General features: G+C 42.9%; 1 protein-coding gene across 1 annotated transcript in view; it reads left to right on the top strand.

Moving 5' to 3' along the window:
* Positions 1–26,898, top strand: part of PLCG2 (phospholipase C gamma 2) — a 91,065-nt gene that overhangs the window by 21,772 nt on the left and 42,395 nt on the right. The window contains exons 2-12 of the mRNA XM_056862255.1: positions 7,326–7,469; positions 9,768–9,861; positions 11,313–11,360; positions 16,214–16,298; positions 18,387–18,470; positions 18,810–18,853; positions 21,377–21,449; positions 23,934–24,035; positions 24,179–24,297; positions 24,377–24,462; positions 25,557–25,677. Coding sequence (XP_056718233.1) covers positions 7,326–7,469; positions 9,768–9,861; positions 11,313–11,360; positions 16,214–16,298; positions 18,387–18,470; positions 18,810–18,853; positions 21,377–21,449; positions 23,934–24,035; positions 24,179–24,297; positions 24,377–24,462; positions 25,557–25,677 — 1,000 coding nt within the window. The remainder of the gene's footprint in view (positions 1–7,325; positions 7,470–9,767; positions 9,862–11,312; positions 11,361–16,213; positions 16,299–18,386; positions 18,471–18,809; positions 18,854–21,376; positions 21,450–23,933; positions 24,036–24,178; positions 24,298–24,376; positions 24,463–25,556; positions 25,678–26,898) is intronic.

Raw genomic sequence — 26,898 nt, 5'->3', positions numbered from 1 at the left:
CCAGAAAATGGCTCACTTAGCTGGGGTTAAGAGATGGGCAAAAGGCTGAAGGTTTACCCCCTCCTTCCTCTCTAGGGAAATTTCCCCCCTACCCTTTGCTTGGTGGCTCTAATTCTGTGGTTAAGGTTCATGTCTGTGATGACCTTAGTGCTAATGTAGGTTTCTTCTCTTGATCAGCAGTTGAAAGCCAGTAGTCCTTAACATGATTAGGTCAAGACCATGGGAGAATCTGAACTTGAAAGGGTAAGGGAGAGGAAAGAAAGCGTACTGATTCCACTGCCTGTTCCCAGTCGCTTAACTGAGTGCCTTTTCACATGGAGGGTTTCCTGCAATTTGGATGCCGACCTGTTGCAAATTTTCTCTGAGTTTCTCAGTGTCCTCATTTTCCCTTCATTGTCTTTCTGTTTTCTCCTTTTTTCTCTGGGCTTTCTTAAATCACTTTTGATCCAGTCTGAGACAGCATGAAGAAACCGTGGAAAGACAACAAAGGGAAAACAGAATCAGCTTATATAGTAAAAGTCTTGCAATTAGTACCACATTTGGTGCTAGGGAAATCCAAACTGTGCGTTCAAAATAACTTAAGCAAATGCATAATGTTCATGAAACATGGACTTAAAGTTGCTTTGTATGCGTGCTTTAAGCTGAACCAGATATCGTAGTCTTTACAGGAAGTGCGATAACAGCGAAGTTTTATATCTGACAGAAATAGCCTGAATGAGTTGGTAATCTGCCTATATAAATGGGGTCGAATGGCTGGAGGTAATTCAGGAGGAACATACATCATATTGGACGCTTGTTGGACTCCGCTCTTAACCACCACACCACGTTGGCTCTCTCTCCATCTTCATAGCCCAGCCTATATCTTGGTTGCATTAACTGTGGCCAACATGCGATAGGTGACTATATTGATAGCTGAGCTTCTGAGGTTTCTGTAACAGATAACCAGCCTCTGTTCAGAGTAGAATTGTAGAAATGAACTGCTTTGCCTGCAGCAGTTGATTACTTTTTTTGATGGGGGGTGGGGAGGAGAGAAGGAAAGCAGGTTCCTATTTCAGGTGAAGTTGGGAATGGGAATGTAGTTTTGCTTTAGCAGTTCTGCTGGATTTTGGTCAGAAAGATTCTGTGCTGACGATCACAGTAAGACAAGAAGTTTTCAATTTAAAAATGTAGACCAAGAAGCTTTCAATTCTAAAGGGTAGCTGTGGCTAGAAGCATTTATAGACGTGGGGTTTAGATTTTTCTGAGCTCTGTGGCTTTTCTTGCAGGTTTACCAGCCAAATGTACTTGGACATGTAGCCTTCTGGTTACGCTATCAATCTTCATTTGAAGCTCTGGCAATTAAATCTTTTTTAAAAATGTGTTCCCTGGGGGGGGGGGGGGAAGAGAATGGTTTTTAATTTGCTGTGCTGAGGAGAGTATTTTGATCTCTGAAGACGATAATTGCACTCCACCATTGAAGCCCACATCCCATGTCCACATTAGGAAGAATTTTCTAACAGAGCTTATCCTCAGTGGAAGAGGCTTCTTCAGGAGGTGGTAAGCTCTCCTTCCCTGGAGGTTTTTAAGCAGAGGCTAGATGGCCATCTGTCAGCAATGCTGATTCTATGACTTTAGGCAGATGATGAGAGGGAGAGCATCTTGGCCATCTTCTGGGCGTAAAGTAGGGGGTCACTAGGGTGTATGGGGGAAGGTATTTGTGAATTTCCTGCATTTGTGCAGGGGGTTGGACTAGATGACCCTGGTGGTCCCTTCCAACTCTATGATTCTATGATCTCTAGGCTGTTTCAAAGATAACACCACAGGTTTTCAATCTTGGAGAGATATTTGATATTCAAATACTGATTAGGATGATGCAAGAATAAGGCTATTGTCTTCCCACCCCCTTCTATCTAAGGACAGTGAAGCACATTTGCAACAGGGAACAATGGATTCTTAATCTTGTGCTTCTGGTTTGCACGCTTTCCAGTGTTTTAAGGGTTGACTAATGGAAATAATGATCAGGTTGACCCTTTGAAAAAACAAAAACCTCCATTCTTTAGAATATCTGCAGTGTAAACTGTGAACACATCTTGTGTTAGTGCTTTCAATACTGGGATTCTGATGGAGCCTGCAGTACTATTGGGGGACAGGTGTTTGTGTTTGTTAGAACCAGAGTTTCCCAGTTTTAGTTAGTTTGCTTGCTTCTACTAACAGAAGAACAAGAGTTGGTTTTTATATCCCGGTTTCCTCTACCTTTAAAGAGTCTCAAAGTGGCTTACAATCACCTTCCCTTCCCCGCCCTACAAGAGGCACCCTGTGAAGTAGGTGGGGGTGAGAGAGTTCTGAGAAAACCATGACTGGCCCAAGGTGACCCAACAGGCTTCATACGGAGGGGTGGGGAATCAAACCCGGTTTGAGTCCACCACTCTTAACCACTACACCATGCTGGCTCTCACACCACGCGGGCTCAGCTGTGGCTACCTCTTACCGTGCTGTTTTGGCAGGTTCTTGAAGGCTGGGGCACTTTGATGGCTCTTAGTGTGAGATGCAAGTAGGATTGCCAACTCCAGATAGGGAATTTCCTGGAGGTTAGGAATTTCCCAATTCTAGGTTGGGAATTTCCAGTGGAGCTTAGCAGGTTTGTGGTGCCACAGAGTCCACCCTCCAAATCTGCCATTTCCTGATCTTTGTAGGCTGAAGATCAGTTGTTATTCCAGGTAGACACCAGGCCCCACCTACAAATTGGCAACCCTAGATGGAAGGAGCTGCCTGAGGTAGATGTTCGTAGGTGGTTTGCCATTGCCTGCATCTGTGTGGGCTGAGAAGAAGAGGAGTTGGTTTTTATATGCCGTCTTCCTCTACCACTTAAGGAAGAATCAAACCAGCTTACAATCACCTTCCCTTCCCCTCCCCACAACAGACACCTTGTGAGGTAGGTGGGGCTGAGGGAGTATGACTAGCCCGAGGTCACCCAGCTGGCTTCATGTGTAGGAGTGGGGAAACAAATCCAGTTCACCAGATTCAGCCTCCGCTGCTCATGTGGAGGAGTGGGGAAATCAAACCTAGTTCTCCAGATCAGAGTCCACTGCTCCAAACCACCGCTCTTAACCAATCACACCACGCTGGCTCTCTTAACCACTACACCATGCTGGCTGAGAGAGTTCTGAGAGAACTGTGACTGGCCCAAGGTCACCCAGCAGGCTTCATGTGGAGGAGTGGGGAATCGAACCTGATTCTCCAGATTAGAGTCCACTGCTCTTAACCACTACACCACGCTGGCTCTAATATTCTAGCTTGACGCCTTTCTAATTGTGCTGGTATAACTCTCATGATGTTCTCTGTTCCTTGCTTACCTTCTTTTAACACTCTCTTCCATCTTCAGTGTTGTTACTGTGGCCCATCCTCCACATGCAGCTGTATTAGATGCTTGAATACTGAGGCGGTAGAATGGTTTATGCCACTGCAAAGGGCAGTTATAGGGTACTGTTTTTAGGGTGCGCCAGTTCATTAAAAAAAAAACAAGCAAGAAGTTCCTGTGAGTAAAAGATTAGTTCAACAGAGAAATGTGGTGCTCCAGCGCATTCCTTATTGTGCTAGCTTTACATTTGCTGGGTGCTTTTTAAATACGGGGAGAATTTAAAGTGATTTCTCCCAGTAGGTGTCTGAACACTTCAGTTTACATCTATAGGGGTTGTATCCTTTGGCTATGACTCCCTTTCATGAAGTCTTCTTCCAACCCAAAAGAGTCTTCTTTCAGCAAAGAAAGACTTTCCCCCATCAGAGAAAGCCTTTCTCCATCGGACAAATTATCCATCGTAGTGGTTAAAAGCAGTGGTCTCTAATCTGGAGAACTGGGTTTGATTCCCCACTCCTACATGAAGCCAGCTGGGTGACCTTGGGCTAGTCAGAGTTCTCTCAGGACTCTCTCAGCCTCACCTACTTCACATGGTGTCTGTTGTGGGGAGAGGAAAGAAAGGATATTGTAAGCCAATTTGATTCTCCTTATAAGGTAGAGAAAGCTGGCATGTAAAACCCAACTCTTCTTCCTCCTGCTCCCTTGAATGGAGACTTTACTAAAAAGAGTCATAAGATCTAAGCCTAAGAGCCGTTTGCCTTTTTCTGTTATATGCATAGAATTACCTCTCTGGGTGGGACTGATTCTCTCAACCAGACTTTCATAGTCAATTGAAAGTTGAGCAGATGTGTGCCAACTTTGGCTGTATGCTGGCATGTGCAGAAGTGATTTTTTCCCTTGTACACAATGAGATGTTACCATGCTCCTGTGAACCACAAGTACATAATTTTGACAGAGGTTCAGTAAAATCTGAATAAATGATAAAGCAGTTTCAAACCTTCTTCCTCACATAACCCAAATCTGTTCATATTATCTCAGTCTATGCATTTTAGTAGTAGTTTAGTCAGTGGATGTGGCTTATACTTTGCCAAATTTCTTCAAGGGTTGCTTATGGACTAATTCTTTTACCTCTCTTGGCAAGTCTTTACTTTATTTTAGATACTAGTTTATGACCAAGTTATAAGCATCCAGATTGCTACACGAAAAGAGATTGTTTAGGCCAGTTTCTTGAAAATTAGGAAATAGCTGATGGGTAGCTTTCAATCCTGTGCTGACTATGCCTACCTACCTTCAGATTTTTTGGCTTAATATTTAACTTTTCAGTTATTTGTTCCCAGAAGAAAATGGTGTAACCAGAGAGACGTTTAACCATCTGACTCCCCTTTGTAGTTGGGCGCATTCTGAAATGCATTTGATTTAGTCCCCAAGGCAAAATCTCTCCTTTTTAAATACATAGATGCCAGGGTTCTAGCTGCAAAAAGAAGTACTCTGTAGTACAGAGGAGAAATTAAACAAGTATTTGTATCTGGAAGTCATTGTGGAAGTCATTAACAACTTTGTTCATTCAGTTTGTACTATGAAACTGTATTATTGGTTATCTAATCAACACATTTGAGAAACAGCCACATCGTTTTTCTTCTTTGCTGACCACACTGTAAATTTCATCATAACCCTTGACCCATCAAAAAGTAGGAAGAGCTATTTGTTCTTGCATCCACTCTGCACATTAGAGCAAAACCACTTCCTTAGTTCTCGAATAAGTGTTTTATCAGAAGAATGCACATTACTTGTGTGTTTCAACAGTTTAGGAACCATTTTTTCCCTTGATGCAGTCCACATTGTTTGGTAAGCAAAACCAGAGCCTAAGGAAACGTATCCTTGCATGTTTGCTCTGATCATGTTTGGTGAGAAGGAAAGGTTGCTCTGTCAGAATTTGATGAACAGTTGGGTCTTACTGGAAGATAATTTTTTTTTTAAAAAAAACCCAATCTTTAAAACAAAAACACCTTTAAGAAGTCTGGAAAATGGTTGGGCCAGGAACACCAATTCTCTAAATTTTACAGGCATTCTGAATATTTTCGGGAACCTTAATGAAGATGTAAGAATATGTATCCTGTGTGCATAAAAAGGTAAAGGTCCCCTGTGCAAGCACTGGATCATTCCTGACCCATGGGGTAATGTCACATCCCGACGTTTTCCAGGCAGACTTCTTTTACGGAGTGGATTGCCAGTGCCTTCCCCAGTCATCTTCTTTACTCCCAGCAAGCTGGGTACTCATTTTACCCATCTTGGAAGGTTGGAAGGCTGAGTCAACCTTGAGCCAGCTACTTGAAACCAACTTCCGTTAGGATCGAACTCAGGTCATGAGCAGAGCTTGGACTTCAGTTCTGCAGCTTACCACTCTGTGCCACGGGGCTCCTTTTATCCTGTGTGCATACCAGAGTCATATATGGAGGGAGCCGAGATGTGCTCCCTGGCCTAACGTTTCCACCTATACAAGTTGAGCATAAGTTGTGAAAGTGCCTCCACATGTACAAATCATCTACATGATTGGGGACTCTTCAAAGGACAGGGTCCCCAGTCATATGCACCATTTATGTGGGTAGAATCTTTCGGCAGATATGGTGAACTCATAGGGAGGGAGGGATGTCATGTCAACTTTCACTAAGGAAATAAGTTTCTGTCTCATGGTTATGATGAACAGCTTTCAAAACTGCTTCAATGTAGTAGGAAGAGAATCTCACAATAATTTAAAAGGAAACTAAATTGTAATAGAGGACAAGCTTTTCCAGTATGAACTTGTGCAAAAGCTGTACTCATTGAGTCAGTTCTTCCTCTTTGTCCCTTCTTATGGGGGGGTTAGGATCGTAGTGGGCCTGATCCAGGGCTTTCTCGGTAGTTGCTCTGGAACAGGCTGCAACCTGAAGTTTGAATCTCACCCTTCCTTCGTGTCTTCTGTGGGACAATCTAGTTCAGAAGATTTTTTTAGTTAGCTTAGCTGATGTTGGTTTTAGTCTGTGTTATATGATGTCAAGTCGCTTCTGACTTCTGGCGACCCTATGAATTATCTCCAAAAACGGTCCTATTGTTGACAGCCTTGCTCAGGTCTTGCAGACTGAAGGCTGTGGCTGCCTTTATTGAGTCAATTCATCTATTGTTGGGTTGGGTCTTCCACTTCTACTGCCTTCAACTTTTACTAGCATGATTGTCTTTTCCAATGTCTTGTCTTCTCATGATATGGCTGAAGTACCATAGTCTCAGTTTAGTTATTTTAGCTTCTTCGGAGGATTCAGACTTGGATTTGTCTGTGTTGGCGGTCTGTGGTATCCTAGAAATCTCCTCCAACACCACAATTCAAATGAATCAATTTTCTTCCCATCAGCTTTCTTCACTGTCCAACTTTAGCATCCATACATAGTAATAGGGAATACCACTATATGAATTATTTTGGTCTCCAGCGACCTTTTCACTTAAGGATATTTTCTAGTTCCTTCATGGCTGCCCTTCCAAAGTCTCAATCTCCTTGTGATTTCTTGGTTGCAGCCTTCCTTTTGGTTGATGATTAAGCTAAGGAACAGAAAATCTTTAACAATTTCAATTTCTTCATTGTAAACCTTAAAAATGTGTAGTTCCTCTGTAGTCATTACTTTTTTCTTGATGTTCAGCTGTAATCCTGGTTTAGATTACTGGTTGTATATTTTAGATTTTTTTAAAAAAATGTTTATTAGCTGTTTTAATGTGTATTTTGTGTTTTTAATAATGTGTCTGCAGTCTATTATAATGTGGTCCTTTTTCTATGTAAATTGCTTTGAGCCCATTTTCTGTGGGGGAACAGTATAGAAAAATATATATTAAAGTCATTGAATATGCTTGCGGTTGTGGTCTTTGACATTTTATGTACCTGTTTAATTGAGTAAGGTAACTTATTCAGCTTCTAGCAATGAGTTTATATTCAATAGGCATTTCTATTTTTTTCCCTTTTTCCTTACAGTGGATTTGATGGAAATAAAAGAAATCCGACCAGGGAAAAATTCAAAGGATTTTGAACGGGGAAAAGCATCTCGACAGAAAGATGATGTTTGTTTCACTGTATTCTATGGTACTCAGTTTGTTCTCAACACCTTAAGCTTAGCAGGTACTGTGTTTTGTTTTAATTTCTCCCTTTTTTCTTGTCCTGAGGCTATAAACCACAGCTTAAACATATGGAGCCATTCACTGATTTCAGTAAAACACAGCTGGATTATAAACAAATAAATATAATCCAGCTGTGTTTTACTGAATATCTTGCACTCCCAAAAGTAGACACACCTAAACTGTCTTCCAGTTTTTAATTAAAACTAACAAATCTTGTATTCAAAAACAAAATGCATCATCAAATGGGTAGCCAAGCGGCGGGGAGGGGAGCTATAACTCCATAAACTCAGTAAAAACTGGTCTTAAAATCATTCCAAGGAAAGTTAATATCCAAAGGTCACTTCAAGGAGGAAGAAGAGAGAAGAAAAAATCAGCTAAAGTTTGGAAGAAGAAAGATGCTTTCACTGGTGATCGGTAGCATTGTGCCTAATTTTAGCTCTCTGATGTGCTGTGCTGTCTCTTTCTCATGAAAACGTAGCAATAGATGATGAAAACAGCCTTGTGGATTACAAAAGTCTTATAACCCAGAAAAAGATCTCCTGTCTGGGTGTACAAATGGGCCACAGGAGTAGGAACTCTGACAAGTTTCCAGCCCAGAAAAAAAAAAAGCTATGATTAACTGCAAGGCTGAATTAAAAGCTAGTGGCTGTTAGGAAAAGAAATATCAGAATGTAAGAAAAAGCCCTGCTGGATCAGACCAAGGCCCATCAAGTCCAGCAGTCTGTTCCCACAGTGGCCAACTAGGTGCCTCTAGGAAGCCCCCAAACAAGACAACTGCAGCAGCATTATCCTGCCGGTGTACCAAAGCACCTAATATAATGGGCATGCTCCTCTGATCCTGTAGAGAATAGGTATGCTTCATGACTAATATTCATTTTGACTAGTAGGATAACCCTATCCTCCATGAGCATGTCCACTCCCCTCTTAAAGCCTTCCAAGTTGGTACACCAAATGTATTCTTTATCACAAAGTTACATAGTGATAAGTACGGAACATGTTTTGGTCAGTGTAAGATAGGTTCAAAAATAGTAAAGTTGGTCCTTGGACTTCTGTGTTTTTTTGGTCATAGTTGGCCGTCTGGCTTAAGTTGCTGTCAAGAACATATACTTTTCAAGATATGGGTAGGTTGTGGAGGGAAGGCTAGACTTGGGTTAAATCATCCAGTCTAAACCATGCTTTGAAGGAGTAGGCTTCTCCCCCCTCACATGCACCTTTCAGTTTACTTGTAGTTTGCCAAGATTTCCAAACCAGCAAATTACAGTTTGCCTTGAAACCAGAATTGGAAACCTCGGCATGAAATGGATTTCCAAATTTCGGTTTGGAGGACAGTCACAAGTATGGTTTACATAGTGGGGAGGGAGCAGGTTGTGGACGCAAGGACTGTCCAGTCTTGTTCATGAAAGGCTTGTTGCATTTGAACCATGCCATGTTATAAGAACATGTACTCTGCATACTCTCTTCTTGCAAAGTGTTCTTTAGAGGGAATATGTAAAATATCCTGGAAGGAGAAAGCAAAGATGCAGTAGCCTTACTGTTCCAAGCTGAGAATTCCAGAGGTGGTGCCAAGTTAAGTCTGTGACTACAAAAATGAGGAACAATTTTGTATCATTGCAATCCTTGTAAACCCACTGAAGTCAATGGGTTTAGAAGAGTTGTGCAGTGATTAAGAGCGGTGGACTCTAAATCTCGAGAGTCGGGTTCGATTCCCCACTCCTTCACATGAAGCCTGCTGAGTGACCTTGGGCCAGTCACAGTTCTCTCAGAACTCGCTCAGCCCACGTGGAGGCAGGCCATAGCAAGCTACCTCTGAACGCCTCTTGCCTTGAAAACTTTACGAAGTCGCCATAAATCAGCTGTGACATGACATCACCACCAAACTCTGTTTTGGTTGGCCCTGTAAATTACAGACTGATCAGTGCTTTGGTGGAATCGAACATGAGCTATATGATGTATAGATTATGTGCGCGCACACTATACTTGACTACATGGGGGGGGGACTTTTTATGCAGATCTTCAAATTCATGAAAAGTTGTCTTCATCACTACTCCTAAAGCTTTGGAATAACTGTATTTTCAGTAGCCACAATTTAAAAAGGAATAGCCTTTAGGCATAATTTTTAGGCAGAGTCTTTCGGATAACTTTCCAATACATACAATTTCTTTCAACATGATGACTGGGATTGTTAAGTGGTGTAAAAGACTATTGAAGAACTTTTAACTCGTCTTCCTTGATTAATGCTGCAGGTAAGGAGTCCTTCAATTTAAGGCACTCCTTTTCTCATTGCATTTAATTTTTGCAGCCGATTCAGAGGATGATGCTGACAAATGGCTGTGTGGCTTGCATATCTTGCACGAAGAAGCTATGAATGCTTCCACCCTTGCCATTACAGAAAGGTATGTTGAAGAATTCATAACCTTTTTCTGACGAGAGACATCTTAAGAGTTTTGGGATTCATGTGGGTGAAAAAATATACTGTTTACTATGTAAGGTTAATGCATGCTGTACCGTAAAAAAAAGAGGATGCTTCCTTCAGATTTTTGCTCTACCCAAGCGTGCAGCACTCAGTAAAATAAGACTGTTTACGTTGCTATTGCTATATTTTAATAACTCTAACCTGTGGATACCCTAACATGGATGGCCCAGGCTAGCCCGATCTCATCAGATCTCGGCAGTTAAGCAGGGTTGGCCCTGGTTAGTATTTGGATGGGAGACCGCCAAGGAAGTCCAGGGTTGTGTTGCAGAGGAAGGCAATGGCAAACCACCTCTGAATGTCTCTTGCCTTGAAAACCCTACTGGGTTGCCATAAGTCGGCTGGGACTTGATGGCACTTTACACACACAACCTTTGAATGCACATGCTGAACAGTGGGAATGGCTTGGTTCTTGTGGCAAACGTTAAGTGGAGAATGCCATTTCACACACTATGCAAATGTAAACTTGGGTTTTCCACCAATGGTACTCTCAGTAGGTAGCTGCACCCAGTCACTGCTGCTTGAAGAATGTATTTGTATAAGTTTGGGGTCTGCAAACATGTATTTTTCACATTAAGAGTTGTTACATTCATAGAATCAGAGTTGGAAGGGACCACCAGGGTCACCTAGTCCAACCCCCTGCACAATGCAGGAAATGCACAAGTACCTCCCCCCACACCCCCAGTGACCCCTACTCCATGCCCAGAAGATGGCCAAGATGCCCTCCCTCTCATCTTCCGCTTAAGGTCATAGAATCAGCATTGCTGACAGATGGCCATCTAGCCTCTGCTTAAAAACCTCCAGGGAAGGAGAGCTTACCACTTCCCGAGGAAGCCTGTTCCACTGAGGAACCACTGAAATAATTAGAATTCCTTTTACTTTATTTTTTGGCTGGCATTACCCATTCAGTCTTCCAAGTACACTATACAGGGTCATCTCCTTAAGATATGCTTTACTGAATGCTTCCCCCCCCACACCGCCTTCAGCCTTAAACACATTTGGAATAGGAGACCTTGCCTACAGTTAAAGCTCGCATAATAGATTTATGTTGATTTGAATCAAGCTTCCCATTCATTCTGTGTGTAAATATTTACCATTCTGCTGCTGCTTTATGTGATGAGTTAGCCAGCCGCATTACCACCTCTTATTTATAAAACCATCGGACAAAAAGAAGAAGACCGAAGAGCTGTGGAAACGAGGAAAGACCATTTGGTATTTTAAACTGCTAGTTGGCCCCTCTCTCTTTTAATGAGAACTGATTTCAAATGGAAGTAGAACCCTTTCTGCTGCTTTATAACAGCATTGGTTGAAATATCTGTGGGAGTTGGGTCAGTTCTTCACAAAATTTATCATTGCTATGTTTGTTCTTTAAAGCTGGCTGAGGAAGCAGATATACTCTGTCGACCAGTCAAGAAGAAACAGGTAAAGATGCTGTCTTCTGTCCAGTACCTCTATTAGACGTGCATGCTCTGTCTTGGCTCTTACTTTAATTTTGTTAGACAGAGCTTGGGGGGGGGGGAAACACTTCTGGAAATCTAGCCTGTGTAGGGCTGTATTTTGCACTTGAACAAAAAATCTTAGGTTGATGCTGCATCTAGTATTCAACCTTTATGCGCAATAAAACTGCAATATATGCAGTTATGATATTTACACCATCTCAGGAATAATGTCTTCACTGGTTCACCTACAGCCATGGTGCCTATGGGCATCATGGCAACCCCTCACACCTTTTCTGGAGCCCGCCAGGTGCTTTTAGGAAGTGGATGGGGCCAGGAAGGGCTTTTGCCCAGCAAGGCTTCTGATTGACTATTGGAGATTTGATTGGCTGTGCAGATTTTTTTTAAAAAATGTTGCTTTGGCAGCAACTGCCACCACAGCACAAGGATCTATACTGTGTTACTGAAATTAAGCAGTGGCAATCTTGTGCCTGGTTCCGCCTCCTGTGGCAGTCATTTTGTTGCTGCGGCCACCATGCCAGGTCAAAATTCCAAATGTGCCCTCAGGCTCAGAAAAGTTGGGGACTCCTGACCTACTGCATCAGTTTTCAGAACAACGCTAAACAATGTACACCATTCTAAGACCATTCTTCTTCCAAGAAGGGTGTAACTCTGTTTAGAATTGAACTATTTGGGTGCTACTGTATTCCCACAAAGATCCATTTTTAGATTTCTTCATAGAATGCAAGGGAGCAGGATGCTGCTTCATATGGAAACTTTAGCCCTTGTAGAGCATTTTCATCTATTCTTTATATCAGTTTTAATCCTTGTTGCTTTGGTTCAGAGCATATAATAGCAAGCATTTCCTCTAATTTATCTGTTTCCTAGGGAAGGCAGAAAACACGGTCTTATTGTGGCAGAGGTTTTATTTCTTTTGCAGGAAACAACACAACTCTTCAAACAATCCCTAGTTCTGGGCATTTGGTTGTGTCGCTAGCTAGGGAGACATTGATTCAGGACTTAGTTTCAGGCTCTGAAGCAAGAGATTTTGTTTAACCAAGTGAGTTTTTCACAGACGGGAAGGAATGGCAAAGTGCCAGTTTTAGCACGTTTTTAGTTTATGGCACCACACACCTCTGCGCTTGCATCTGTGTTTAGATAAGAAACAGCACAACAAAGAACAGTTGTGACGCATGGGGGATCCGTGGGACAGAAAAGCCTTTGCAGCTGCCATAAAGTGTGCCTTATCTGACCGTAATAATTTTTGCTGTGTTGTGTTTGCACCACCAAACAGCAGCACAGCTGATATAACCCCAAGATTAGGGAAGTTAAAATTGAGGCAGGCCCCGCTTGCTTTCCAAGTAGAACCAGGAAGAAGAGTGTGACTTTTGTAAATGCACAAAATCCTGATAACTCGTGCTTTGCGGGCAGTATGTTCTGGGTTCTGCTCCCGATAGTTCCAGTTAAAAGGGTCACAGTTATCATGGCTGCGAAAGAGCATGCCAAAATAGGAGTGACGTGGAACATCTTTGATCAGGATCCCCTGCATTTTTTAAATGGGAGGATAAAGTTGGCACTGGATTGTGTTTGTTTTTTTAAAAAAATTCCCCATACCATTTTCTTGATTTATAGGTCTTCATGTTTCCCCCCTGCATGGCAAAGAGGTGGGTGTGGGTGGAATGGATCAAGAAATGTTATTGGGGAGGGAAAGGGTTACCATCACTATGTCCCCTGGTGCTGATTCCTTGATTCAATAACCCAGCTGCTTTTAAATTTTAAAACTCCCAACCTGATCCACAGGTCTCTTGCCGTATCATATACCTTGAAACAGTTGCTCATGTCCTATTTTATTGTAGTTACTATACAGAATATCGCAATGAATTATTAAGCCCCTTGTTGATTGAGAGACAGAATGTCCTGGAGTCTTTTAATGTCACCTATTTATTGAACAACTGTTCACTTCAAATATTGGAGATGGTGGCACAGTTTTTAAAGTTTGTTTTAAAAGCCCGCCAAACAGTTAATTAGATAGTTGTATCAACAATGCTATTCGATGTAACTGTCTACTAACAGTGTTCCTGTGCCGTTTTCCTCATCCAGAATCACTGCGAGGAGGGCTCTGTGAGGCCTGCTCTAGGGCTCCGTGTGCTATAGCCAGCGCACGCGGAGTCCCACGGTGGGGCAAACAGGCTCCCACGCACACAGCCATTTTGGATCAAGGAGATGGCATGGGAGGGAAGGCTGAAGCCCCTCCTAACTCTGTACTTGTGAGCCGAATCCGGTCCTGTGGCACTTGCACATGTTAGTTCCCTGATCTTATGTGTTGCGTGAGTGGAATCAGGGGTCATCACCTGTCATCTAGTAGAGTCCTGAAACCTCTCAGTTTGGGAGATTTGATGCTGCTCAGAGTAGATGGTAGGGGGCTACATAGGCCAATAGTCTGACCCATCGTAAGTACGTTTGCGTATGTATGCGTATGTATGTGTGCGTTAAGTGCCGTCAAGTCGCTTCCGACTCATGGCGACCCTATGAATGAAAGTCCTCCAAAATGTCCTATCTTTGACAGCCTTGCTCAGATCTTGCAAATTGAAGGCTGTGGCTTCCTTTATTGAGTCAATCCATCTCTTGTTGGGTCTTCCTCTTTTCCTGCTGCCCTCAACTTTTCCTAGCATGACTGTCTTTTCCAGTGACTCTTGTCGTCTCATGACGTGACCAAAATATGATAGCCTCAGTTGAGAGGTTTTAATTTAATTTAACTATTTAAATTTGTAATCGATTTTAATTGATAAAGTTTGTAGTTTATCTGGCTATCGCTGTAATAATAAAATCAAGATAGCCTCAGTTATGCGTATGTATGCGTAAGTGATACAGTAGCTTGATTCCTCCAGATTATTTTGGCTGTTCAGGCTTCATGTGCTTGTAAGGCAGAGTGGTGTTTGATTTCCATTAGTCAACTTGGCAGGAGATTAAGTGTTGTCAGGTGAAGGTGACTGGGTCAGTGGAGCCCTGGCAGATTGGCAGTTTCTATAAGGGAAAAGGGCCACTCCTAGCATTTGAGATGTAGTCTGTCTAGATTTAATGTGTGTTAGAGCTCAGCTGCCCTGACCTGTATGGCTCAGGTTAGCCTAATCTCATTGAACCTTGGAAGCTAAGCAGGGTTGGCCCTGGTTAGTATTTGGATGGGAGACCAGCAAGGAAGTCCAAGGATTGCTACGCAGAGGCAGGCAATGGCAAAGCCATTTCTTCTTGACTCTTGCCTTGAAAACCCTAAGGGGTCGCCATAAGTCGGCTGCAACTTGATTGCGCTTTCCACCACCCAGTCTCACCTAACAGGCTAAATTGCAGGAGACCATCTGAAAGTGGAGCTGAAGAGAAGTTAAACCGTAGTGCTACTAGAATTATGCCGATAGCTATGGTGTAGGAATGCCCACTGTGGTAATGGCTGGGAAGATTGTGTTTCTGAGATGCAGCGAAAACTTTTCTCTGCAGTCATGAAAACTAGTAGCCAATTCTTTTAACTAACTAACCAACACTGACGAACATTCCATGTGCTTACATTATAGGATAGGGGCCTCCTACATCAGTGGAAAAATGGGTAAAGAGGCTAAACTGGGTATGGTCTGATTTTGTCCTGTTTTAGGTGTACTTGGCAAGGTGGGTGTCATAGTACCTTTTGGTACTCTCGCTATGACACTGATCATTTTGGGCGTTAGCCTGGTGCCTCGAGTATTCTGTAAGTGTTTTATATCATGGAGACTTGGGAAGGCAGTTGGCTTAAAGCTGCATCTCCAGGATGTCCAGAGTTGGAAAGAAGGAATGAATGTTGGTTAAAACCTGGCATAAGAACGGGAGGACTGCTGGCAGAGAGAGATTGGTAAGGGAGTGGAGAACACTTTTCTTGATTGGGTGTCTATTAGTGTGTGTGCTAAACTCTGCTACAGTTTTAGCAGTGTGAATTCTAGGCAGTTTACATCAACACATAGGGTATTAAAACTATAGCAGTTCAGCCTGACCTTTGAACATGAGGCCTACGCCTTTAGTTCGTCACCTTTCCTTTCTTTGAGAGAGAGAGAGAGCTGTCCCAATCTATGGGCCAAAACCAGAGGAGGTGTGAGAATAGTTTTCTGAGGGGAAGAGGTTTTTGTTTGTTTTGCTTTTATTGAATGGATAATAAGGGGAATGCAAAGTTGATTGGTGTGGCTGCTGCGGCTCCTATGAATGCTTTATCTTTATTTTCTGGGGGCTGTCTTGTCAGAGGCTTCCTCCCCCAGTTGCTTTCCCGCTCAAAAGACGGAATGGTATCTTTATACTTCTGTAGATGGGAAAACAGCTAGGAGGGTGCATTCAGGTCAGAAAAAGGAACAAGTAAAGCGTATGCATGCACCGCTGGTATTCCACTCAGTTTTGCTGTCCCCTTACCTCCCACACTGTGACTTTTCATTGAAAAACCATCTGTTGAGAGGCTGTGCCTTTCTTGTGTCTTTGTCTAGTTTTTTTTCCCGGAGACAGATCCATTCTGTTGAGTCAAGCAATTGGACCATATAGCTCAGTATTGTCTGCTCTGAATGGCAGCTGCTCTCCAAAGTCCACCTATCATCATTTTAGCTGGAGGTACCAAAGATTCAGCCTGGGGTTTTGTGCACCCAAAACAGTCATTCTGCAATTAAGTGATGGCATTTCTTGTCCAGTCTCCCCATATGTATATTGAGAAGTACTGGACTCATCTGGTGTTTGCCACATCTTCTTGTGAAGCGTGATCGATGCTGATCCATGCTGCTTTATTGTGTTGCTGGAACAACTTTTTGCTGTTCATCCTTCTCCTTATTCTCCTGTTTTCAGCATCAGCCTTAGGGAACTGAAGACTGTCCTTCCCTTAGTAAACTTCAAAGTGAGCAGTGTAAAGTTCTTGAAGGATAAGTGTACAGTAAGTATGTGTTGACCACATCTTAGGCTCTGATTTGTGCAGTGTCACCAACTGTCTTAGAAATGACATGACTCCAAAAGAATTTTAACGTGTGGCAACATCTCAAGATTAAAATAGCAGATGAAGTCATTTGGCTAAGATAAATTTAATTGTCCTCATTAGTAATGCTGCATATAGATGACTTCTCGCAAACTAACATTCCTTCATATTGCAGTGTATAGAATACAAATGGGGAGACCAGGGATATTACTTTTTGGCAGTCTTCAAGCCCACCTCTAAAAGGAACATTTGCAGGAAAATTGTGCTTTGAGGCCATCTACCTGGGTTTCATTGTCCTCAGAATGCAAATTTCTCTTCCTCCATTGCTTTCATGCCCTGACTTGGATGGCCCAGGCTTGTTCGATCTTGTGAGACCTTGGAAGCTACGTAGGGTTGGACCCGGTTAGTACTTGCATGGGAGACCACCTAAGAAGTCCAGGGTTGTTACGCAGAGGCAGGCCATGGCAAACCACCTCTGAAGGTCTCTTGCCTTGAAAACCCTACAGGGTTGCCATAAACTGGCTGTGACTCGACTGTACTTTCCAGCACCATCAATGCTTGCTTCCATACCCCAGCGGATGAGAGCTAGCATCTGTAGATTGTTTTCTGGTGCTAAGGGTCCTCCCCAGTGACAATGAGAGAAGTGTGCATATTCACACCTGCACCCTTCCCACTGTGGATTTGGAAGTGGTATGGGGGGGTGGGTGTTACTGTGACTAAGAGAGAGTGACTGGCCCAAGGCCTTTCATCATGCCCTGTAGCTGTATGGGGAATTTGAACTCAGTCTCCCTGGTTTTAGCCTGATGCTCCGACTGTTGCATCGGACTGGTGTAATACAGACTTTCTGATAGACTTGTAAGGGGAGTCTCAAAACTTCTGTATGGTTCTAAGTCCCTTGCAGTGAATTCCTGTGCTGAGTTACTCCAGTCAAAGCCCACTGAAATCAGCTGAATTTAGACCGGAGTAACTCTGCATGGAATTGCAGTGTTGGTTTCTCATGTTGAAAGCTGTGGCAATCAAATCAGTTTAAAACAGCGTTTTGTTTTCTAAAAAGGCTTATATAGTTACATCTTTTCGAGGTAATTTGAACTCAAATTAGAAAAAGGGCCTGTGTGGTGTAGTGGTTAAGAGCTGTAGTTTGGAGCGGTGGACTCTGATCTGGAGAACTGGGTTTGATTCCCACATGAAGCCAGCTGGGTGACCTTGGGCTAGTCACACTCAGCCTCACCTACCTCACAGGCTGTCTGTTGTGGGGAAGGGAAGATAATTTGCTCACACCGCCAATTTGCTCACCTCAATACCTTGGACTTCCACCTAATTTCCATTTAAACTACCTGGACCGTCTTAACAATCCTAAGCTCAGGAAAGTCTTTATGCAGGCTAGGACTAATTCATTGCCTTCAGCGATCCTTCGTGGCAGATTCCTGAAAACGCGTTATGCTGAAAGGTTCTGCGGATGTGGTGCAGGATGTCCTGACTACCTGTCTCATATTCTTTTGGACTGCCATCTTTATGATTCCCCAAGAGGAAACCTAATAAAACCCATAGTTTTGAACTTCTCACCAAATAATACGAAAATACTTTACAGACTATTAGCTGATAAGGATCCTGAGATAACCAAAAACGTGGCAAAATGTTTGACAATAGTAGTCAACCGATGGGAACCTAGTCAGAAGTAGAATCACAACATTAAGGAATTATTTATTTTAATTTTATTTTACTCTAACTTTTATCCTTTTATATACTGCAGATTGTACTATGCCAATAAAGGTATTTGAAATTTGAAATTGAAATTTGGATAAAGATCTGGGTGAATTAAGTTTGAATCCCCTCTCTGCCATGAAAGTTCACTGGGCCAGTCACTGTCTCTTGGCCTAACCTTCTGTGAAGGGGATGCTGAGTCCTGGGGCGAGGAAGCAACACCTACCTCGCAGGGGTGTTGTGAGGATAAAATGGAGGAGGGAAGAATGTTGTTGTAAGCCACTTTGGGTCCCCGTTGGGGAGAAAAGCAGGGTATAAAATATCTAAAGAAATACTGTATTTTCACAGGAACTAAAGGCTGTGAAAGAAGAACTTAGCTTTGAGCAGTTTCATCTGTTCTATAAGAAGATTATGTTTGAGCAACAGAAAATGGTAAATATGGAACTCTTTTTCCCACATTTTTGAGGGCAGGTGACATCGTAATGTGAGCGTTAGGTACTTTAAAATAATGCAGCATTTTCCTGGAATGCAAGCCTTCCACCCTGTGTTGCATACAAGCATGGGTTTAGTTCCTTCTTTCATTTTTGAAGGTTCAGAAGAATGAATATCTCTGTTATGAAATATCTGCAATACTTTGAAGGAATAGGAAAGGTTGAGTGTATTCACAGAATAAGGAAGGGCTGGAATAAGAGAGTTTTTACTGTGAATTGGCCTTACATCATACTTTCCTCTGCAGCTCAACACTGACAAGTTTTATTTGTCGTTTCCCAGATTCTTGATGAATTCAAGAAGGATTCCACGATGTTCCTTCTAGGGTGAGACAACATACAATTTTATACCCATTTCAGTTTTTGAATTTTATTGAATGCGAAGCTTTTTGAGATGTGATCTTCTGGAACCCTGTTGTTTGCCTACACTGACGAGTGAGGCAAGATTTGTGTGGTGGTGTGGGGTTGTATCTTATGACACACAACTTATGATCAGGAACATGAATGTTTACCCAGCTGGCAAATGGAAGAATATCTCCTGGGCAGAGTTCGACATTTTGATTTCATTTGGAGATATTCTGTGAAAACAGGAGTTTGTGACCATTAGCAGCTAGAGTTCAGTTGCATGTAACATAGGGAAACATTTCCTAGCAATCTTTTAAAAATATTCTCATTTTTTGATGGGGTGTACATGTTTCCATACATCTGTTAGAACACAGTGGGGGTTACCACACTTTGTATTCCCAGCGATGTATTAAGAGTTTGAAAATGTTATAAAAGGGTTTTTGGATACTATACGGCTAATAAATGGTTGGAAGACGTCTTCACAGCTAAAGAGCCAAACAAAACGTGAACAGTATTTTTTATAACATTTTCAAACTGTTAATACATCGCTGGGAATACAAGTGCGGTAACCCTCAGTCTTAAACAACTGACTTGGTGTTTTGTTCTTAAATACTCCAAAAGGAGCCGCGTGGCACAGAGTGGTAAGCTGCACTACTGCAGTCACAACTTTGCTCGTGACTTGCGTTCGACCCCAATGGAAGTCGGTTTCAGGCAGCCTGCTCAAGGTTGACTCATCCCTTTTATCCTTCCAAGTTTGGTAAAATGATTACCCAGCTTGCTGGGGGTAAAGTGTAGATGACTGGGGAAGGCAATGGCAAACCACCCTGTAAAACATACAGTTCATTCCTAAGGAGAGTTACTCCAGTCTAAGCCCATTGAAACGAATGGGCTTAGACTGGAGTAACTCTCCTTAGGAATGCACTGATAGTCTGCCAAGTAAACGTTGGGATGTGACATCACTCCATAGGTTATTAATAACCTGTTGCTTGCACTGGGGACTGCCTTTAACTTTTTGTAAAAGCAGACATGGAAAAAAATTGCCATCTAATATTGTAAAGGAAAAAATACATGTCTTTTAAAATGTGTATTTTCCCCTTTCAAACACTAATAACAAAGTGGAGAATCCACTTTGTTCTGCACATGTCCTGAGGCAAACTGAGGCTGCAGGACAGCCTGCAGTTTTCCTTCTTCAGATGGAGAGAGATGCGTGATCTTCAGCCTGTCTGCTTTTCACCTCTAGTATTTGTCATTCTGGGTCATTTGGCCTTCTAGATTATTGAATCTGCAGCTTCCAGTCTTCAGGTACAAAATCTTAGATCAGATCACAGAGACTTTGTAACTTTCTCATTTGATGCTGTCCCAGTACAAGGGTAATGCTTTCTGATATCTTAACCACAGTGTGCATTTTCCCCTGCCTTCCTCTTTCTGGATTTTATAACATGATATGTGGACTGTGGTTTACATGTAGTCATTGTTTGCTTCTAGCCATGGTTAGAAGTAAGCATATAAAGTTAGATGAAAAAAACAACCACCATGGTTAGCATGCAGTTGTAATAAAATGGCCTAGTTACCATATTTTTCGCTCCATAAGACGCACTTTTTTCCTCCTCAAAAGTGAGGGGAAATGTCTGTGCTTCTTATGGAGTGAATGCGTGTCCCGAGACGGACCCTAGCCTGGTCCATCCGGGGCAGGAGCTGAGCAGCCTGGACGGCCCGCAGAAGCTGGGGAAGACCAACCGGCTGGGCGCACCGGAACGATGCGAGCAGGCGTTCCCTGCCCCGACGGCCAGCTGGGAGGCTGGCGGGGCCTCACAGAGCTGGCTGAGCATGCCGGAATGACGGGAGCAGGCGTTCTCCGCCCCGACGGCCAGCTGGGAGGTGGGCGGGGCCACACAAAGCTGGCTGGGCGCTCCGGAACAACGCGAGCAGGCATTCCCCGCCCAGATGGCCAGCTGGGAGGCGGGTGGGGCCGCACAGAGCCGGCTGGGCGCGCCGGAACAACAGAGCGGAGGCTGAGGAGGAGCGCGGTCAGGAGTCCTCTAGCTGACATCAGTCAGAGTGAGAGACCCTGGCTTCCACGGAGGAGGAGAGCGACTCAGATTTTTTCTTGTTTTCCTCCTCTAAAAACTAGGTGCGTCTTATGGTCAGGTGCGTGTTATGGAGCGAAAAATACGGTAATGGTGAAAAGAAAGGGGAGGAAGAATTTCCACAGGGATTTTCAACTTCTTATTCATTTATTTTTATCCGGCCATCCCCCAATAGGTCAAGACAAATTACACAACTCTCAAAGCAATACAAGACACCTTGGGAAAGCTGTATTTCCAATAACTAAGGGAATTTTATGCTTGCTCTAGCCCCCCCACTCTGAGAAGTACCAAAATACTCTTTTTCGTTGTATTTTTCCAGAATAACAAAACTATAATAGAATTAACCATAATGTGTACTGATTTCTTTGTGGGTTGTTTCACTGATGTTGTTTTAACAGTATTCTCCTTTCTGTTGTAGAAACACAGATCGCCCTGATGCTTCTGCAGTACATTTGCATGACTTCCAGAGATTTTTGCTACATGAGCAGCAGGTAAAATGATTGTGGAACTTGTGTTCACCACAGCTCACTGTATGTATGATACAGTGCAATAACTTTGCCTGAAGAATGTTCCCCCCGCTTGTGTACGTAAGAAGGTGCTGGATTTATGCGAACCTTCTCTAGTTGCTGCTGTTGTATATTATGTAGGAAGCATAGTTTGAAGTTCAGACCTCATACCTTTATGACTTGATCCTAAATTAAGCATTAGACCAACTTCTTGTATCGGTCATATTTTATGTTCAAAAGGTGCTCTTGAACATTAGGTTTGCATGTCTGGTTTAATAGACTTGTTGAAAATCTTCTGTGTTCCTATTAGTTTTTTTTTTGTAAATTAAACTTTTCAAACAACACCACCCGAACAAACAACAATAACAAAAGAATCCTTTAAAATTTCAAACATAGAAACAATATAACAAACACACACAAAAAATACATAAAGTTGAATCAAATTATTGACAGAGGGCTTAGTATTTAACACATTTTTCTATTTATCTTTCAATTTTGGATAAGAGAGGAATTCATTGATGGCATTGGGGGTTTAAAAATAATTCTTTATATATTTTGTATTTAATTCATTTTCCATAATCTGAGGAAGGGCTTAGATAGATGTTGAATACTGCTCTGATAGATGTTGAATACCTTTCTTGTATCAGTCATATTTTATGTTGTTCAGAAGGTGCTGTTAAATGTTAGGTTTGCATGTCTGGCTTAACAGACCTGTTGAAAATCATCTGTGGTCCTATTAGTGTTATCAGTTCAGGGTGAATCATTTATTTGTTTACATCATTTATAGCCTGTCTCTCTTGCTGAAAATCAAGGAAGATTAAAAAATATAAATACCAATTCAATCAGACAGCATAGGACATCCAAGGAACAATGCAATGGGTTTAGGATTACAGAATTAGAAAACAATTGTTGTATGACATGAAGATGGTGTCTTCTGTTAAATGTTGCTTTTGACTTTTGTTTCATTTTGAATCCATTAAACCACAGTCACTGCAGGCCTGGACAGTCATATGCATGATGCACTTTGGGGAAATGTACACAGGGGATTTTGTAAGGTTTTACTGCAGCAGATTGCCCAGTTGAATAAGTAAAATGTCTTTAAATGGAAAAGCAGCATGTCCCTTCCTCTAGGTCAGGGGTCTCAAAACTGCAGCTCCAGAGCCACATGCGGCTCTTTGGCCCGTTGAGTGCGGCTCTCCGAACTTGGTTCGGAGCCCCTGCTTTCACGCCCGCTTGTGCCGGCAGCCGGGCTGCGGAGCCGGCACGCCTGAGAGAGAGAGCGGGTGTGCTGTCTCCTCCCCCACACACCGTGGAGAATGGCCGGGTCCCCCTTTCCCTTTCCCTCAATGGTTTGGAGGCTAAAGCCTCCCCTCCCCTCTAGCCGTGCGATTGCTGGGCGGGCGGCTCGGCGGTTCCTGCCCCCCCCGCCTATCAGCTGTTGGGCGGGGCTGGCTTCCTTTGGTAGACCTGGCCTCCGGCTGAGTCCCATTAGGAGGCCATGTCTACCCACTGGCTTTCTTGGCAGTACACCTGGACTCCGAAGAGGGGGAAAAGTCCCCCTTCAGAGACCAGGTCTACCAATTGGCTTCTATGGGCCTCCGGAGGCCAAATCTACTGCCAAGAAAGCCAGTGGGTAGACCTGGCCTCCCAATGGGACTCAGCCGGAGGCCAAGTCTACCAATAGGCTTTTATGGCGGTAGACCAGGCCTCCAGACGAGGACTCCGGATGGGGAGGGGGAAATGGCAGGGACTTACAATTTAATTTTTAGCAATAAATAAGATCACTATTCAGTATGATATCAAGTTTTATTCAGTGCCCCTATAGTTTAATTAAGACTTAAAACTTTAATTAAAGTTTATTAAGTTAATAAACAGTGTACCTACCTATATAGTTTAAGTTTAAGAAATTTGGCTCTCAAAAGAAATCTCAATCGTTGTACTGTTGATATTTGGCTCTTTTGACTAATGAGTTTGCCGACCCCTGCTCTAGGTCAGTGGTTCCCAAACTTTTTGGGGCCCCGCCCCCTTGGTTCCACAAACTCAACCCCAGCACCTCCTACCCTATCCAGCAACACAGTTGAAGGGGCCCACCTCTAGTGCCCCCCCTTCTGCCCCCTTGCTTCTTAGTGCCTCCCTAGGTAATCCCACCGCCCCCCAGGGGATGGTACTGTCCACTTTGGGAACCACTGATCTCAGTGATCATGAAAGCTTTTAGAACGCATTGTTTCATGTTGGACTTCTTCTCTCCTATTTACTCATGAGGTCGTCCAAAGTTATGGCCTGTGTTTTTTAAATTTGAAGGAGCAAATGAATCTCTATAATGAGAGTATACAATGAAGTCTTGTTAAAAGCAAACTTGGGGGGGTGTTGCAAAATGTTATTGCATTTTATCACCATTGGAAACATGGGGGCATGAGTTTTAAAGAAAAATAAAAATGATATCAATTTCATTTTTTTGAAATATTTTAGGAAACTTGGGCACGAGATCTAAATAAAGTAAGAGAACGGATGTCTAAATTTATAGATGACACTATGAGAGAAACGGATGAACCTTTTCTTTATGTTGATGAGGTAAGATAAGAAGGCTTTTTATAACCACTTAGAATATTTTTGTTTTGCGATGTTATAATTTCAGTTGTGAAAGTCTGGTGTTTTTTCTTTGTCTTTTAAAAAAAATCAAAATGTATTTACATCTCTCTCTCTTTGAATTTCAGTTTCTTACTTACCTTTTTTCAAAAGAAAACAGTATCTGGGATGATAAGTATGATTCAATAGATCCTCAGGATATGAATAACCCTTTGTCTCACTACTGGATTTCTTCTTCACATAATACGTAAGTTGCTAGAAATCTCCTTCCCTGAATAAATTGCAGGGCTGCCTTCTTCCTTCTAATGCTTTACTTCATGGTTTAGGTACCTCACGGGAGACCAGCTTCGTAGTGAATCTTCACCAGAAGCTTATATCAGGTGCCTTCGAATGGGATGCCGGTGTATTGAGTGTGAGTTACCTGTTTGTTTGTGAATGTCCATATAGTATAAGCATTTGTACTATAGTTGTGAGAAGAAATGAAACTACTTACTAGTTAGACTTTTTGCAACATAGTTTAATTGCATGAACGCGCATGAATCTGCCATTTGCCCATCAAGGTCAGTATTGTCTACTCAGACTGGCAGCAGCTCTCCAAGGGTCTCAGGTCAAGGTCTTTCACATGACATACTCCCTGATCCTTTTAACTGGAGTTCGAACCTGGAACATTCTGCAAACAAGGCAGATTCTCTGCTACTGAGCCAGGGACCCTCTCCAATTTCACTTTTCATTTTCCTAGTTATTTTAGTGGAACTTTTCTAGGGGCTTTGGTATTCAGTGCTGTCACTGGAGAATGCCTCATGAGATGGTCTGTTGGTTTGGACCTAATGGTTTCCATTCATCCAGACATGGCTTGGAGAATTGGGGCTATACTGTACATATTGTGGGCTGGTGACTTCCTTCTTCTCCTTGTACCCTCTTGTTTCATCTTTCTCAATAAACTCTGAGCATGCAAAGAGGGTGAGCATAAATGTCCAAGTAGCAGTGCTGGCCTTTCTCCCGGTATACCAGGAAAGTTTCTGTGATGTTCCTCATTTTGCCTAATGAGAAATCGGTCTCCCCCCCCCCCCCCGCCAATTCTAAAAATGGTTTCCAAAGCACTACATCCGCAAGTACCAACACATTTCTTAGCACAATATATTTGTGGTACATAGAGGCAGAAGAGAAACATTTATAGTAGGCCTTACACTTTTTTTTTTTTTGCTTTCAAGCTGCAGCTGACTTATGGTGACCCTGCAGGGTTTTCCAGGGAAGAGAATGTTCAGAGGTGGTTGGCCATTGCCTGCCCGTGCAGGGTAACCCAAGAATTCCTCGGTGGTCTCCCATCCAAGAACTAACCAGGGCTGACCCTGCTTAGCTCCTGAGATCTGACGAGATTAGGCTAGCCTGGGCCATACAGGCCTAGAAATGCTCCTGTTGGTTTTAGCTCAAGCAGTCTTGAAGCATTGGAAACGATATGTTGTGACTTAAATATTGCACTTCTCTTTCCTCCATTGCCTGCACTAGTGGACTGCTGGGACGGTCCTGACGGGAAGCCCATAATTTATCATGGATGGACCCGGACCACGAAAATTAAATTTGATGATGTTGTGCAGGCAATCAAGGAGCATGCATTTGTAACATCTGAGTAGGTATTCGGTATATTTTTTAATGAGGACATTCCCCCTGTGAATAAAACAAAATGTATGGTTTTCTGCTATAAGGACAATTATACCATGTTGCCTTTTCCCATAAGGATCCTGCTGGAACTTTTATATGAGCTCATGTTGAGTATGGTTATGTTGCTGATTAGAAATGCTTTATGTATTGGACAGTGCTGGAGGGGGGAGAGGGAATTTGAAAAGAAAGATGTGGGCATATAAAGCTTTAAGTTAGATGAGCCAACGTGATGTAGTGGTAAAGAGTGGCGGACTCTGATCTGGAGAACCTGGTTTGATTCCCCACTCCACATGAGTGGCGAACTCTGATCTGGAGAACCGGGTTTGATTCCCCACTCCTGCACACGAAACCTGCTGAGTGATCTTGGGCCAGTCACAGTTGTCTCAAAACTCTCTCAGCCCCACCTACCTTAGAAGGTGTCTGTTGTGGGGAGAGGAAGGAGATTATAAACTGCTTTGAGACTCTTTAAAGGTAGAGAAAAGTGGGGTATAAAAACCAACTCTTCCTCTTCTTCAGTATAGGTGAATGGACCATTTGTTGGGTTTTGATGTGGGTTGGCAGCCTCCAATCCCAGTCTACGCTTACACTGGTCATGGTACACATATAGGGTTGGATTCAGGCTAAATTTTCCTGTAACAGAAGACATTTTCCTCAGCGGAACAGAACTTTCCTGCCTCCCCCTCCTACCGCATCCCATCGATCTCCCTGAAATGCTGCTTCTGGGAGACGGGACCCTCAAGAATGCCAAGAGGGGCACATTGGGGATGGATCTGCAAAAGAGGGGGGGATTGCACCTTCCCTTCTGTTAGCTGAAGCTGAGTCTAGATCCAACCCTTTAGACCCATTCTGCTAGCAGCAGCCCTTGGTTGTGATGGAAGGACCCTTCCCCTGATGCAGAAGTCTGAACTTCTCTGCATCCAGGAAAGGCTTCTTCTGCTGTAGCAAAATGTCTGTGGAAGTGGAATAGATCCATGGGTTTTAGACCTTAATAGCCCTAATGATACAAAGCAAAACAGTGTAGCTCATCCAGAGGTCATCTAAGTGGTGCTCTTACACACGCACTTGCACGTATGCATACAGCCTTAGACTCTCTTTTTTACCTGGGAAAAGAAAATTGCAATATGTTTCCCGCTCTGAAGGAAGGTCATCTTGTAAGCATTGGGTGTTTCTCGTTCCCATTGCTTGGAGA

Source organism: Euleptes europaea, chromosome 17 (assembly GCF_029931775.1).
Source record: "Euleptes europaea isolate rEulEur1 chromosome 17, rEulEur1.hap1, whole genome shotgun sequence".
In the NCBI taxonomy this organism is placed as follows: domain Eukaryota; kingdom Metazoa; phylum Chordata; class Lepidosauria; order Squamata; family Sphaerodactylidae; genus Euleptes; species Euleptes europaea.
This window is presented reverse-complemented; position numbering and strand designations above follow the sequence as displayed.